General features: G+C 52.3%; 1 protein-coding gene across 3 annotated transcripts in view; it reads right to left on the bottom strand.

The window, feature by feature from the left end:
• LOC148814727 (rho GTPase-activating protein 23-like) overlaps positions 1 to 17,169 on the bottom strand; it is a 95,204-nt gene that overhangs the window by 38,169 nt on the left and 39,866 nt on the right. For 2 of the 3 annotated variants that reach the window (XM_088906292.1, XM_088906291.1), the window contains exon 2: positions 58 to 240. In XM_088906292.1, coding sequence (XP_088762418.1) covers positions 58 to 240 — 183 coding nt within the window. Of the gene's footprint in view, positions 1 to 57; positions 241 to 6,348; positions 6,619 to 17,169 lie in introns of those variants that run through there. The other variant, XM_088906290.1, reaches the window with a different exon arrangement.

Genomic DNA, 17,169 nt, shown 5'->3' with positions numbered 1-17,169 from the left:
CGCCTCTCCGATTCAAGGCTTCTGGGGAGATCCAGTGCGGCGTGAGGGGGGACTGACCTTCAGGCTGGTGTGCAGAGCGGACTCGGGGGGGTACACGATGAAGTGCCGCAGGGTGAACCCGAACCCCTGGGAGTTCTTGTGCAGGACCACCGTACGCGGCCCCTGCCACGCCGGCCCCTCCCCCGACTTCGGCTGCGCGTTCTCATTGGGCGACGAAATCCCATCTCTCCGCCCCTTCGCCTGCAACACAAAGAGAGAGAGAGCCAGGTCAGCACTGCTGCAGTTTCACCATTAGACTTTAGAAAAAGGCCTGCAGGTCCCAGGTACGATTTCACCAGGTGCACGTACACCTGCACACCTGAACAGCAGGGGGTAGCTCTCCAGAGGAAACAACATGCATACTCTAATCTGAAGACATGCTTGCGTCACACTACAGATGCCAGTCATGTGGTATAAGGCCACAGCGGCATGTGAGCAGAAGATCAGCCAAACATGAGAGGGGGCCATTCTACCCATCTGGCTCGTTTAGTTGCATCTCCAGCAGTTTGGAGAAAGAGTACAGGTTTCAACGAAACAGCTGGGCAGCTTGTTCTGGCCTTCCACACACCTCTGGGCACAAGAAATCCAAATCTACTTAAACGTTGTTCCCTCCAGTACCCTCTGGATGCCATTTCTGTGTTGATTAACATAACCAAACATTCATAAAACGGGACAAAAAAATTCTGAGCAAAAAAAGGCAGAAGGTAGATTCTCCCTCTTCCAATTCAAAAGCCAGATTTGATTTATGAGGAGGCATCTAAGCAGACCTGCTGCAGGCTGCTGTGTGACGGCCTTGGGAATTTTCCGCACTCGTTTCAGAATTTGTCCTCAGCAGGTTTACAACAGTAGTTTGTATCATTCTAGCCGTGCTGGAATATCGCCTCGAATTCTTGGAGAATAACAGGATGCATTCTGAAATAAGTCAGGTTCATATTGCCAAATATGCTTAATACATCTCCTACATTGTCCGCTCACAGAAGAGCCCATTTTGTACAGCGCAAACTTGTGCATTCTTTGACACATCCTGGTCTGACTGGTACTGGCTCAGAGATTCCAGCAGAACCAGCCCGTTTGGCTTGGCAGCGCTGGCACGCATCTCTGAGTCACGTCCCGACACACATCCTGACTTGTAAGGAATCTCTGCTGAGGATCTTTCAAGGCAGAAGGGGGACAAACCAAAACAACTGAAGACGAAAGTAAAACGAGAAATTCATGAAGCTTGAACAAAACAGCGGGTCATGAAAAGATGTAGGAGTCAAAGTAAGAGCCCAGAGGGGGTGATGTCATTGACTTTGGACTTTTAAACTGAAGTGTGGACAGCACCCCAGCCACAGAGGAGGCTGGAATCTAGAAATGGAACAGTTCCAGAGAGTAATGAACGCCCTGCAAACTTTCATGTGATCCTGGCAGCTTGTGTCTAACTGGACTTTCAGCTCAAAACCCCCTCAAAACTCAAAAGCTTTTTAAAATACAGCCCCCAAAAACTGATTTCTCTGGCCCTCTTTCTTCAGACTAATGACAAAAATGTCTTCTGAGCTCTAGAGGCTGGGCAAACGGAATGCGCAGGGTTATAATATACCTGCTAACACCAGAGACTTGCAGATTCTGCAGCCTGTACAATTACAGCTGCAAGGGAAAACCAGGTGGCGAGACAGCAGCAGCGCCTACCAAGATTTCTTTCTTGCACATGTGAAGTCTCGGAAGCACAGACGTGAACAGCAAACAGGAGCTGCACACGGCAGACGTGAGAGCGCACAAGCAATCGCACATCTGCCTCAGAAACAGGCTGAGCTGACGCCTTCGCCCCACCACAGCCTGGGCACCCCTGAGCCCCAGCTCGCCCAGCACACGCGGGGAACTCAAACCACATGCCTGAAGCGCTTGGAGTCGGCTCAGCCCATTCGCCTCAAGCCACTTCTTTAAAGCCCTGACGAAGGCCATCTCTTGCACACATCCTGTGCGCGGTAAAAACCTTGACCCTTTCCTCTGGTTGGAATAGCCAGCTCTGGACTCATCTTGGCGCTGGGCCCACCGAGCACCTAGAAAAACAGGTCTGTTTTTGGACTGAGAGTGGGGGAGTTTTTTTTTTGCAGTGGGTTTGCAACCTGCCAGGAACCGGTGTACGCCTCATTCCCATCAGCAGGGGGGGCGGGGGGGGGGGTTTCAAGTGCACCCCAGCTCCGGCTAGAGGAGGTCTCACCAGGGACATGCAGCTGCCAACCTCTGCCAATGGCTGAAAAGAAGCCCCATCCTGCCGTCTCCTCACTTCCTGCCCGCACGTCGGAGCACTGTGCTGACCTCGCAGCCCCGTCAGCGCAACAACAGGAAGTGGCAGCCTTGAGGCAGGAAGAGCAGAGCGGGGGGGTGGGGGACGGGGTGGGGGGGGTCACTAGCCATTCAGAGAATACCATGCCTCTAAAAATAGAGAGCGAGGGAGAGGTCTCTACAGCACAGGACAAGGCTGATGGCTCATTCCACACTCCCAGTGTCGCTGTCCCTGACTCTCCTCCCCTCTCCTTCCAGGCCCAAGGATTCAAATACAAGTTCTGCCGCTCAGGAGCTGGATCCATTTCAGGTTTTGGGGAAGCGCATTGTGTAAAAACCTTACCGATGAAACAGAATAAGACATACGTACACAGATGTGTTTCAGATTTTCTGCATTCTTGCTTATGCCAATAATCCTGCCTTGTACCAGTTGCATGTCGGATTAGGCTCCGGCTCCACCTTCAATACTGGACTGGATTAGTGGGTTAGAAAATGCACGGATGTGTGGATGTTTATGCAAATGTTGCCAACATAAAGCAAGGAGTATGAAATTAACCAGCACCTGTCATTGGCGTAAATACAAAACCCTGCAACACAGGAAAACCTGGAAAGGCTGTGCTGCGCATCGGGAGTCTTATTTCCTCGGCTGAACTGCTGCAGCCACATTTCTCCCGCCCCAGAGCTATAAACACTGTGAGGACCATGCCTCCCTCCAAGTCCCTGGTCAGCACCAGTTTCTAAAAACACATTCCCAAACCATGTCCCCTCCCTTTCCATCTCTCAGCAAGCAGCCACATTTACCACATTCCCATCATCCCATGCCTCTGCTCCCCGCTGCTAGCACAGGCTCCCTCTCCCAGCCCCTCTGTCCTTCTTATCTGGGCCGTAATCCCTTGACTCCATACTGGGCGTTACTGCCCTATCGACAACAGAGCACCCCTTCCCAGAATCCCACAGCTCTTAGGCAGAAGGCAGAAGGAGTTTCTCACCTCCAACAGCGCTTGCAGCCAGAGCCAAAGAAGAGGAAAAGAGAGCCTGTGTGATTGCGAAAGGGCGCAGAAGGGAGAGAGAGGGAGAGAAAGACAGCGCTGCTTTTCTCTGAGACGGGCTTCAGCCTGGACAGGTTGAGACACATGAAGCGTTGCCAGAGGAGGTGGGGGGGGGAGACATGAACTGAATGCAATGCTGTCGGAGCAGGAGCAGCGAGGCCAATTCTCAGACAAGCTCCAACACGACAGTTTCAACCACAACCCCTCCCGGCACTGTGAGCCCTTCAATTACTCCTTGCTCAGACTGCAGCCGTGCCCTTAATCCAGCATGAAGCAACTGGGCTCAGCCCCACCGTGGGAGCGCGCCGGCTGTGCTGTCTCCGCTCGTCTGACGCCCCTGACCACGTGTGCACGTCATGGCGCTACACTGCAGACGACCTTAAAGAACAGCTCAAATTCAAAACATCTTATCAAAAAATAAAAGCCAAACCCACTGGACACGCAGAGCTTGCGTTTGTGCATCAGACGCAAGCACTGCATGAAGAGTGACAGGCACAGGTATTTCATCACCCAGGTGACAAATATTTATGTGCATCAGTGAATGAATCATGTCAGGATTGCTAGAGTTAAAAGCACTATATAACTTAAAGGAACTATTATTCCTTATTATGCACCTGTACAGTGCACGCATGATTTCCTGTAGTAGTCATCAAAAGTTAGCAATGGTATGCAGAACCTGAACCAGTTCCAAACTACAGAATGGTCTCACACAAACGTGTTGTGAGTGGAGGAGAGCAATAAGCCTGGATAAAATGAAAGAATTAAGGCAAAATAAAACAATCGAGGCTGACTGCTGCATAAATGTCGGAAAACAAGACAGTCCACGGGTTTGCTGTACTAAGGTATCAGAGCTGCTGTGTGTTTGTGATCATTCTCTAATCAACAGGCCAGCTAGCAGGCGCTCCCCAGCTCCGCAGGGACACGAGCCGGCCGCCCGCTCGGAGCTGACGGGGCAGCTGACCGTTCACATTCTTCTCTCCCCACTTTAATTAAAAGATCTTCCTGCGAAAGGTCAGGTCTGACACCCGGAACGAGTCCCCGGCAGCTTTATAACAGCCCCCCGTGCAAGAAAAACAGCCAATAACTGGAATTCCTGCACATCGCCGGGCTTTCCAAACCCTGACATTGCGCCTTTGGCAACACAACGCATCCGCCTGTCTGTCTTTTGTTATCCTGTTAAAATATTAACATAAACAGAGCTATTACCCCATGTATGTGTCATGTGCATGTGAGGAATTTCTACCGTTAGTTCGAGAGCAGAAATGTGAAAACAGGTGTCACACCATTTTACACCCTTCGCGGCTTCCAAACGACACGAGAGGTTTTCAATCCGTTGAACAATGTTCACTAAGGGAGCGTGACTGGCATGGTACGGGTTTGCTCGAAACCAAAAAACAATACCAGCAGCAACGCCCAGTGATTAAACTACAGCCTGCTGGAGGGGTACCTCAAGACACTGAGGCCTGCTGGAGGGGTACCTCAGTCTGCTGGAGGGGTACCTCAGGGTACCGTGGCCTGCTGGAGGGGTACCTCAGTCAGTTGGAAGGGTACCGTGGCCTGCTGGAGGGGTACCTCAGTCAGTTGGAAGGGTACCGTGGCCTGCTGGAGGGGTACCTCAGTCTACTGGAGGGGTACTGTGGCCTGCTGGAGGGGTACCTCAGTCTACTGGAGGGGTACTGTGGCCTGCTGAAGGGGTACCTCAGTCTACTGGAGGGGTACTGTGGCCTGCTGAAGGGGTACCTCAGTCTGTTGGAGGGGTACTGTGGCCTGCTGGAGGGGTACCTCAGTCTACTGGAGGAGTACTGTGGCCTGCTGGAGGAGTACCGTGGCCTGCTGGAGGAGTAGCGAGGCCTATTACACAGCCAGAAACTGTCTGACCCCGAGACTGCCCTCCACGCGACACTACCAGGACCTCGACAACCAGGGATCTCCCCTCCGTTCCCCACTCAGGCATTTCAGCAGCCCCTGCGAGCAAACGCACCCAGCTGTGACAGCCCAAGTGAGAAATGCTCTAGATACTACACACCTACCCCCTCTCCCACTCGCAAGTACATCACCGACCCCTGTCTCTCTCCCGCAAGGAGCGTTCAGCTGAAGTCTCCCGTGTTCTTCCACCATGGCCAAACCATGGGCACACTACTAACCCCTCCCACCGGGCAATATGCCCACACTGAAAATCCGGCCATGAGAGCAGTATGGGTCCAGGAAAAGCTGCAAGTGTTACTTTATAAATCATGCAAATTTAGCTTTTGTCTTCATTTCAGAAATTGCAGTGAAATCACAGGACACAGTGTCCAAAATTACAGCCCAAAGGGTTCGACCAGGGACTCAAATAAGCAAAGTTTCGTTTTGTTTTTTTGTTTTTCATATTAGACAATTATTCCTGTACCACCACCTTCATCAGGACACATCAATGGGAGGCAGACAGGGTATTCAGTTTGATGCTGAGTGTTTAGTGCTACATGACAAAGTGCACCTGTCGTCAGCATGCCTTGTTGTAACTGGCTGAAGACAAAGGGAGAGTCCCAGCTGCATGCATAACACTGTGCACCACTCAGATGACTCACCAAAACAATCAACTTCCTTAAACCGGTTGCAAAAAAAACCACTTGTAAGACACATTCTTCCCATATTAAGCCAGCAGTGACAAAATGCGACTTTCCTTTTCATCACACACATACAGTGCTATGATCTGATATCATCTTCCAGGAGCGATCACACAACACTGTACTAACAGGCTTCAGAGCATGAGCAGAGACATTTCTAGTAGCCACCTCTCTCAGAAACTCAGTCCACCCCCACCGGGCTCTCGAACCGCCACACAGCGGCACCCCCTGCTGGCGGGGAGGTGGGCTTCGAGGCCACCCGCGACCATTACCGCCGACTAATAAAACTAATTAAATCCCAGAACATAAGCAGTGTACCGAAATGCACTCAAGACAGAACCCCTGAGACACTCGGGTGACCCCGAGCTCAGTTCCAGGGAGAGCCTTACCCTCACGTTTTGGAGCTGCTCCTTCCCCAGGGCTCTCGGACCCTTGACCGCGGGTCGGCGCTCCAGCCCCGGCGCGGGCCTGGCACGTCCGGCCTCCGCCACGCGGCGCAGCACGGCCAGCCAGATGCAGCGCGGCTCGGGGGCGCTGCAGTCCACCCCCACCGGGCTCTCGAACCGCCACACGGGGGCGCCCCCTGCCGGCGGGGAGGGGGGCACCGGGACCACCTGCGGCCGTTCCCCGACTACCGCTGACTGCCCTGCCGCCGACATGCTGCCCCGCACCCCGACACCGAGATCCAGACAGGCAGGGGGGACCCCGAAAAGCAACGGCTCCAGAAAGCTCGGTTACCACAGAGAACAAGTCCGAGGTCCCCGGACCATCCTTTCCCCAGAGCTGCTCTGCCGGGACCGAGTCAGATTCCCGTTCTTGCGTTCAGCGGCGCAGCGCGGTAAGAATCCGGGATGCCTCCCCGCTGGCGGGAACCGTCCCGGAGAAGAAGACGGTCTCCTATGATTCCCAGAAGTTCCGCGCACAGCTCCAGGAGATCCAGAGGTTTGCCTGCAGGCCAAGGACCTTGGATTGTCACCGTTTACTCTTTCACAGGCAATTAAAATTCAGAAGCGCTCACGCTGGCAGTGAGGCCAGCTGCCCACGGGGTTACTGGAGAACCATATAAACGCCCTGGAACCATACTAACACTGATTAACAGCGACCGAGGAAAGGAAGCGCAGACAGAAACAGGTACATCTTTTTGGGGTCTTCCTTTTCTTCTTTCCATGATCCGCCGGTATTTATTTTCCTGTGCCAAGCTCACCAGTAGTTCTCACACCAGGGCTCGGCTTCGGGGTTTCAGCGACACTTGTCCGTCCGAAACTTGCTCTGAAACTCCCATCCTGTGGGCACACACTCCCCCAGTCCAGCCCAGTTCAGCCTGCCGGCATAGGGACGCTTAATTGCTGCTGCCCCCTCTCAGTCACCCCCTCCTCCCCACTTGCCCTTCGCCCATCACAACAGGCTCGCGGGCATCGCCTCGGTCCGCGGCGCGCAGCCTCGGTTGTGGAAGAGGAAGAGCGGAGCGCACGATCCTGCGAGGGCAAGAGCAGAATCCCAGTTTCCTTGACACCTGTGTGCGCCGGGAGGGCGCGCGCGCGAGCGTGTGCGCGGTACCGCAGAGAGGCAGAGGGGATGGAGAGCGGCGGACAAGTGCCACTTCACACCCCCACACACCGCCGGAAAAAAACAGGGTCAGGCTTCAAATCAAAGAAAAGAAAACGCTCACGACTTTTTTTCCCCCCTTCTGCTTTCTTTTCGTCTTCTCCCTCTCTCTCTCTCTCCGGGTCTCCTGCTCTATCCTCCGGCAGCGCAGCGACGTTCCCCCTCCAGCCCAAACACAGCCGCTCACAGGCAGGGTGGAAGCCCCCAGCGGCAGGGAAGCCAGACGGAAAGACCGGGATAGACAGAGAAGTCAGCGACGGCGGCGGCAGCCGGGAGCACAGACTCTGCGCGGACACACAGCGAGCGGAATGAGACGGAGTGAGGGAGGGAGAGAGAGAGAGGATCGGAACAGACGCCTCCCAGCTCCGCCAGCTCCACACCACATCCAGGATCCAGCAGCTGCTATAGGCTACCACTCCGATCCCAGGAACCCCTGCCCCACCCTGGAGTGACCCCTGACCCCACCCTCAGCAGCTGACTTTAATGGGAGTCACACTGCGGTGCTGTTTTCACCACATGTCTGACTGGGCGGTGGGTGGGTGGGTGGGAATGGGGGGAGAGAGACAGAAAACCTTAGCTTTCACGAGGGTCTGCTCTTTTAACAAACACACTGCTCCCAACTCTGAGTTCTCACTCCAGTGCAAGACGACGGTTTCCCCCCGAAAATCACCTAAACTTTAAATAAACATGTGAACCCACAAAAAGAAAAACGCACATTCAGGAGTATCTCCACAGACAGGAAGGGGACAGCAAACATGGACAATTAACACAACATGCATACGGTATTTAAAAAAATGAGTACCTAGAATACCAATAACCACAAAATATCGAAAAAAACGTTTTTTTAATGTAAGGTCTAGTACCTCAATGAGGAAAAACAGGTTTTCACTCGTTGTCTGGGAAGGCCAGCATGTACAAACATGTACAGTACGTGCACATTGAGAGAGACACGCGCACGCTGGACTTGTGAATGAGGGGAGGCGCTCTCTCTCTCTCTATATATATAAACTTTATTTAAATTCAAATTCTTCCACCACAAAGGACTTGCAATCTGTGGCTAAGACCTCATTTTCTAGACCAGCCTTGTAATGTCGTCAACAGAAAAGCAACTGAAGAAAATAAAGCGAGTTCTCCTGTATAGCTGCCAAAAGGCCTTCCTGGGTAACTTGCGTAGGACAGATGTACTCTGGGCTTTAAAGGAAATCTGGCATCAGATTACAGCCCTGTGTTGTGCATGGAAGCAAAGTTTCTATAGCAAACAGGATCCTTGGGGGACCTCTTCATGAGGGTAATGGAATTGGTATCAATGGATCTGTGCCTGGAGTCTGCTCTCTGACCTACTGGGTTTTTTTTGTCCAGCCCTACAGCTTACAGGCTTTAAGAAAGTTTGAGGGCAAAATAAGGCACTCGTAAAACACCCAACCGGTTTTTAAAAACACCCCCAGCTTCTTTAATACCCCACAGGAGACAGGCACTGGCCAGTGGAGGGATGGGAAAATAATTCTATAACTTTGTTGTTTGGGGCTGATGTCATTCTCAATCTCCTTACGATAGTGGCTCTGTGGCTCAGGATCTGCGCCTGTGGCTGGAAGGTTGCCGGTTCAAATCCCGCGGCCGGCAGAGGAATCCTACTCCGTTGGGCCCCTGAGCAAAGCTCCTTCACCCCAGCTGCTCCAGGGGCGCCGTATAAATGGCCGACCCTGCACTCTGACCCCAAGCTTCTCTCCCTGTCTGTCTCTCATGGAGAGCAGGCTGGGGTCTGCCAAAAAAGACAAATTCCTAATACATTCCTAATAATCCAAGAGATTGTGAATGTCCAATAAAGTGATCTTAAGACTTCATGAAATCAGTACCCCAGTACAGATCCTGGATTTACATTGCCATTGTTGTCCACCCATGCAGCCCGATACAGGTCTTGATGTGCTTTTGAGGTGCCTAGCTGCACCCGAACCATGACAACATCACGGTCAGTGAGGGCGCGGGTTCACAAAGGCGGCATCAGCACTGAACGAAAACCTCAGGAGGGAGAGAACGATTGCACTCACACACCCCCCCCCCCCCCCCACCACCAAAAAGAAACGGCCCACCCTGGGAAGGATCAGAGTGAGATTACAGGGCTGTGCAAATTCCCCCAGTCAGAGGAGGAGACAGGGAGGGCGAGAGATGCCCCAGGAACCAGAAGGGAAGAGAGCATGGGGTTGGCAGAGAAAGGCAAGTTTGGTGTGCGGGTGGCTGGGGAGAGATGAGAGAGTAACCACGAAAGAAATGCTAAACAGTTCTCTCCTCCCGCACACAGTACCATCCTACTGGCAGGAACAAAAGGCTCTCTTTCTCTCCGTCATGACATTACGGCTGTTTACAGGGGAGAAAAAAGTAAGGCAAACAAAAGGTGATGGAGTTAAAGAGGCCGAGGGAGGGAGTAGCTCGAGTTACAGCTCGCACGGGGGGGGGGGGGGGGGGGCGACTGCCGGCAGGGTGAGGACGCGCCTCGCCCCGACCTGCAGGACCGCAGAAATGGGGACCCCCACAGGCCCAGGGACCGCGAAGAACCCATCAAGAACCCCCCACACCCTGTTAAAGCAAACAGGTCCAAAGACTTCCTCTACCTGGCTGACTAAATGTGCACCATGGCCATAGCCAATTACGAAACTCGAAAGTGGCTGATGTTTTAGGTGTGTTACCTCTTTTGGAGCATGGGACGAAATAGACTTTTGGAGTAAAAACACAAGGTATTCAGATATGCACACCACAAATTGCTGAGGTACACTGGGACCCCCCTCTTCCTTACTCAGCACAATTTAGGACAAGATCCCCATGCCCGTAAAATCTGAAGTGGATCAGACTACGACGCCAACTATGACTCCTATTTGCCTAAATGCAACGCTTCCTCCGCAGAGCTCCCGCCAGCCCGCCAGGGAGAGGAGACCCCCTCCCCTGCACACAACAGGGGAAGGAGCAATACTGTGAGGACAGGAGACAGGACACCAGGACTCCGCACTGTCCGTTTACAGTACACTTTAAGGCTGTCTGCAGCACTGCAGCACTGGTCTGGAGTAACATTACTGCTTGATTAGTCTTTGGGCTTTTGGTAAAAATGATGCACTTGATCAGTTTAATGCTGTAACCCCGTGCCATCACAAAATCACTCCCATTTATACGTTATTCAGACCGGTCCCAGTGAATGGATATTGCCCCACTGTCCAGAAACCCCCCTCACATGACCGGACCTGCCCAACATCGCTCTTCAGTGACCGTATATAGTCAAACACTCAGCCTGCAGCAACGCGCTGACTGGAGACGCTTCCCTCTCACATGGTTCAGAGCTGACAAGCCAAGCGAACAGTCGTAAGGCCGGGTGCTGGAGACGTTCGCTTAACTCCCCCCCCAAATCCTTGTTTTCCTTTCCACTGCGCTCTCCGCTCTCTGAGGAACGAGAGCCGACAGCTCCGTCTCCTGTCGGACGCCTGCCGTGAGCAGATTAGGAGGCAGATACCATCAAACCCCCTTCCCTCCCTGTTAGAACCCGCGCTGAGTTTTGTGTTTGAACTGAAGAGAGGAATGCCCATTCTTGACTCCAAACAAAGAGTTTTGCACCTCTGAATTCCAGCACCTTATCACCTCAAAGAGCTACGCTGATGAGAAAACTAAATTTACAAATTCAAAGCCAGAACGCACCCCACACACCAGCTCCCAGTGGGGAGGAGAACAGAGTGATGAAGCCAGTTCAGAGATGGGGGTTATTAGGAGGCCATGATTGGTAAAGACGAGGGGGAAATTTGGCCAAGACTCTGGGGTAAACACTCTTACTCTTTCAGGAAACACCCTGAGATATTTAATGACCATTGACAGTAAGAACCAAAGCCTTTTTACAGTAGAGTACCCCTGTATAGGGGCATTAGGACACACACAGATTGGAGGGTGGGTGCCCCCTACTGGTCCCTCTAACATCTCTTCCAGCAGCAACCTTAGCTTTCCCAGGAGGTCTCCCATCAAGGCACTATCCAGGCTCTTACCTGCTGAGCTTCATTGGGCTGCTAGCTGTAAACTGCAGGGTGATACAGCTGCTGGCTTACTGATATCCCAGTGTGTGTATTCAGACTGATTCTTCCAGATGCCAGGACTTGAGACTTGAACTAAGTATTTCAACCAAAAAGGAGTTTCCACAATAAAACAACCATCTCCTCCTAGACTCCTAGAGGGAGGGAGCCTGCAGTATTTCAGCTGTCCAGAACAGAGTCACACTGGACACCCAGCCCAAGGGCTGGAGCTCAAAACAAATCCAGACAAGGGCACTACTACAAGCTACTGATTCCAGCTCCTTCGAAGGACAAATAGATTCGATTAAAAACAAAATTTGTAGCCATCACCAGATGGCAAGAGCTGGGGACAAACAAAATTAAAGATAAAATGAAGTTCAAATGAATTATTTAAACTATTTTAGTATTTACTGTTCCCTTCCGGGTCACATTTCGGATGTATAAAAAGCACTAGATAATGTCTTCCAAGGGAAATAAGGATGCTGGCAGGTCTTCGTTATTTGTAACATTAAATACCAACACTACAAGTAATTAATTAAAATCTGGTAATAAACCCTAGAACTGATCACCCCCATGAGATCTAACTGTAACAGCAATGTGTTAAATGTGCTCCAAAGTAATAAGCTACTGCAACAAATGGGAAAGTAAGTTTGCATGTTAGCCCACGGTACTTTTCAGAAGTGACGTCCCCCGCCCTGCAGGCTGGAGGAGGAGAAAGGGTTAACGTGACCTCAGAGCACAGGCAGGGGCCCGGTGGGGCGCGTGCAGGTGCGAGCAGAGCGGGCAACAGAGAGCTCCCTTGTGCGACGGGACGGGGAGTCGCTGACACCGAACAGAGGCGCTAAACAAACAGCGCTGGGCAGACAATGGTGGCGCTGGCACCGGGGAACAATGAGGCACGTGGGCCGTGGGCTGTGCTGTGGGGGCTGGGGCCCCCTCTAACTATACAGCACTGGCCACCAGACTCAACACGCCAACCCTCAGCGGGGGGCAAACCAGGCTGCTTCTTGCGGCAAAAGCCAGTGCAGACATGCTGGGCCACCAAGTGGGCCAGTGACAACGCGAGTCTGGTCTTAGCAGACGCCGAGAGGACAGAACAGTTTGATCCCGGCTAAAAGCACTGGCCTTCTTTTATATCCATCCATTCAGGGTCACAGGTCTAATTCAGCTGGAGCCTATCCCGGCAAGCAAGGTGAGATACACCCTGGACAGGATGCCAGTCTATCGCAGGGCACACACACACACATCAGGGCCAGTTCTTCCAGATGCCCATTATCTGAGTAGTATTATGTCTTTGGGCTTGGGAGGAACCCAGACACCCCAGAGGAAACCAACACAAACACGGGGTGAACATACAAACTCCACACAGAGAGATTCCCAGGTCTGGAGCCGAACCCGGAGCCTCAGCACCGCGGCCCCCCACCGCCCTCTTTTTATATCACATCTGAAAGTCTCAGTCTGAGACAACGGAGGATGTGTGCTTGTTCTGTGATTCGCAAGACAAAGCTTAGGTGATGACGTGAAGGATGCTGGGAAGGATCCAAGATGGAGTCTGCAAGTTATAGACCTTAGTTCTAATGAGAACAGCTCTGCCAGCAGTGGAACAGAGACGTGCACACACCTACACACACAAACGGCGAGGCGACAGCCATGCGGGAGAATAAACTAGGTGAAAAGGAGGAGACAGATGGCAGCGATCTGTGTCCCTCCCACAGTGCTCAGAAAACCAGCACACTGCCACCTTTCGGAAACAAACATTTAAACACACAGATGGAAACGACAAAAAAAAACAGAACAAAATACATATACACAGTCCCAGCGTGAAGTCACGATACCCGCTGGCTCAGGAATGAAAGAGAAGAGCTTGTAACAGATCCCAGCGACTTGGGAACAGGACATCGGAACGAGAGGATTAGCCAGCTGCTGGCCGGCGCATTTAAGATGGACGGATAAAACCAGCTAAAAAGAAACGTGCCTGTTAGAAGAAGGAGGGGTTCCTAGGCAGCCCCACACGGAGATCATCACCGACCAGCTAGCGCCTTCACACCACACAGGGAATGTGCAGGGTGGCCAAGTGTTAGCCAACCTGCCCGCGTAGCGCTGCCCCTGAGAACAGAGCCCTGCCGTATTAAAATGAACACGCCCCCCACCAAAAAAATTGTAACCATCAGACCTGGCATCTGTTGACAGCTCATTTCAGTAGTCATAGATTCCACCCCCTCTCCCCCTGGCATGAAAAGAGAACACTTTTTTTTTTTAGCATGTGACCTGAACACTTGCACTTTTCGGCTTTCTGTAGAACCACCGATTGGTTCCGACCGAGGGGCGCTGACGTGACAGACCACTGGCACTGACAGCACGGCAACGCAGTGAGCCACACGCACAAGCGAGCACGCCGGTGCATACAAGACTGCTTCTATAGCCGGCTCGGGAGATGTCCCCTCTGCCTGGGCGGGGCGCCACCGAGCTCAGAGGGGAGCCCCCATGAGACTTGCCTCGCGAGGAGACGTGCCTCGCGGCTGTGGTAAGTGGTGACAGAGCTGCAGAGGCAGAGTGCCAAGAAGGAGGAAGGGGTGTGGGATCAATAACTTGGTCCTAAGCCAGCCGGCTTCTAAGGCATTTAGAAGAAGGTCTCTAGTTGTCAAGTGCTTCTGGAGACAATAGCTCATTTGTCTGGTCTCACTGGTAATGAGATGCCTCTAGGACCATGGCTGCTCTAACAAATTATGGAGCTCACGCTTTTATCCCGAGCAACATTTCCACAGCTGGGTAAGTTACCGGAGCAATCCGAGGGAAGCGCCTTGCTCAGGGGTACGACAGCTGTGCTTCACCTGGGATTTGAACCCGCAAACCTTCTGTTTCGAGTCCAGAACCCTGATCGCTGTGCCACACTTGGACCACTTCTGCTGCGCTCAGAAGCCCACCGCCAGGAGGACTTTATTAGTTTGGTTAACAGATCTGACCACCCCAGACGTGGCCCAGACGCAGCGGGACACATGTGCAGAACATCTGGTGATACTCTTTTATGGATGCCGCCCGCCTGGAGAAGAGCCCCACGCCTTCACTTGAACTAAAACACTCAACACTCAGCCCGCCTGTAGCGACTCCCCCTTCCGGATTTTAGAGTTTGTTTTTTGCGGGAATCTCGAGCCCCTTAGACCCCCCCAGCCTCTCCCTGCTTTTTTAAAGGAAAAAAAGGCAGAAGGCAAAGACGTGGAAACTCTTCCCATCTCCGATCAGGAGGGTGGCCTCCCGGTCTCCGCTCTCTGATCGCCACCCCGGGGGCGTCGCTGCCAGGGGGGGAAGGCGCGTCTTCTTTCGGTGGGAAAAAAAAACCAGGAAAGGAGAGGTAGGGAAGCAGAAGGCGGGAGAAGTGTGTGTGGGGGGGGGGGGGGGGAGGGATGTGTCAGGGAAGAGGCTGCGCCGTGCCCCCTCTCCGCTCCGAACGGGACGGACCTGGCCGGGAGCAGAGCCGGAAGAGAAGGGAGAAGGGAGGCCCCAGCGCTCCAACCCCTGGGCTGGCAGCGGGAACAATGCTGGGTTTCTATCCATGCTGCCAGGAGAGGAAAAAAAACCCTCCTGTCTCTTTGTACGGAGAGCTGAGGGAAATGGCAGAAATAGCTGGACAATGTGCTACATCCTGCTACCTCATTTAACAGGGAAACAGCGGATCAATGCACCGAGCTGAATGCCCCGATTGTCGGAGAGCTGCTTTTTTTCCTCTCCTCCAAGTTTGGTGAAACCAGTCAGGTTTTCCGTGCTGATTAGAGCCTTTTCTTTTTGCGAAGAGGGGGGGAGACAGGAAGAGGAAGAAAAGGAGGGTGGGAAAGTGGATGAAACATGAGCATAAGACCACAAGAAAGGTGACAGATGAGAAGCCATTCAGCCCCATCCGGCCCATGAAGCTGCTTTCTGAAGGACCCTGGGGAATCGGTTTGTTGCAGACCTCTGCAACTCTTTGTGTAAAGTCACAGATACCGTAACTGCACTGCAGAGATACAGAGAGTGGGCCACCACTCAGAGGTACCACCCAACGCTTAACTACCGATACACCCTTTCAGTCAGGCACAGTAAAGGGGGGGTACTGTAAGGCAGCAGTACTGTGGGGTGGAAAGGGGCAGAGGGGTGCAGACTTTTCTCGGTACAGTGATCTGACATGTTCCTCCTCACAGAGGTCATCCCTGTCCGCCGGTACATTTCTGTCCAGTCAACCAGCAGGAGCAGAACCTGCGTCCACATACCCCCCCCCCCCCCACCCACCACGCCCTACTCCAAAAACCAAGACAGGGCCCTGGCCGACAGGGACGAGGTTCAGAAAGACCCCAGTAAAGCCACAGATCTGTCTCCACCCCCAATGTCTTCGTGAACAGACCACCGTTTCTCCCTGCTCCCCCGTTACTATCCCGCATCCCCCCCGAAATTAAAAAAAAACAACAGAAAAAAACACTTGAGTTACTAAACAGTCAACAAAGGTGCCTGACAGGTAACATCATTCCAGGCCTTTAACATCATCAGCCTCTCTACCCTCAGAAAAAGCACATGACGTTTGGAAACCTTTCATTTGTTTTCTTGTTGCATTACTAAATGCTCTTGAGACTCTCTGTCCACAGCTGCAGGGGGTAAATGGGCTCCAACGCCCCAGTGGTGCCGGTCTACTTGAACTGCGAGGCCTTGTGCTAAAAATAAATCGAAAGAAATCAGTTGGGATTAAAATGAATCCTAAAGAAAAAAAAATTCAGGGTTTCAGATGACTGTGTGCGAGGGAATTAGTTGGAGATTCAGGCTCACTCACTTGGAAACACAAAGGCGCTTCTCGAAGAGTTTTAATTTTCTGATGCGTTCAGACAAGCAGACACATTGTTCACTGTCCCGGGGAGCTCGGTGTCTTGTGCGAGGACTTCTCTGCAGAGCAAGGTGCTTCTTTCCAATCGGATTAGGAGGGCTGCTCACTCGCTCCCTCCAGGAGAGCCCGTAAAGAAATCCGTCGGAAAAGGCGCGGAGCGATTAAAACGGTATTAATTAAAATAAGAGGCTCAATATAATTTGTAGCGATGATCACATTCCTGGGAAATGGGCAGGTAAAAAAAAAAGATACTGTTGTGTCCAATGAAATTAATGAGGCAGAGAAAAAGGCATGACCTTGTAAGAAGGTTTAGGTTAACCTTAATCCCTTATAAAACTGACCAGGAAAATCCAGCCTGCTGCACCATCAGGGTGCACACCTATGAGTGTCCACTAGAGGGCAGCACTACAGCACAAAGAGCCCTGTTCATTGGGAACGAGCAGCAGTATACAGCCGTTGTGGGGCATTTGTCCTGGCCCCAGAGGTCTGGGGCTTAATACAAAACAGGGATTTGATGGCAGTAGCTCAACTCAAGAGTCCTATGGGATTTGCACTATGAGAGAAATGAGCCGCACAGCATGGCCAGCGATTCACATCAATGGCGGACTTCTCGGAGCTCGACAAATAGGTTTTATCTCAAGCAGGTTTCTAGAATTTGAAGAAAAAAAAACAAAGAGAGCTCAGTAACATTCTAACTCTATTTTACTCCAAGAGCTGTAGGCACC

This window comes from Atractosteus spatula, chromosome 26, assembly GCF_055471065.1.
Source record: "Atractosteus spatula isolate fAtrSpa1 chromosome 26, fAtrSpa1.hap1, whole genome shotgun sequence".
Classification (NCBI taxonomy): Eukaryota; Metazoa; Chordata; class Actinopteri; order Semionotiformes; family Lepisosteidae; genus Atractosteus; species Atractosteus spatula.
This window is presented reverse-complemented; position numbering and strand designations above follow the sequence as displayed.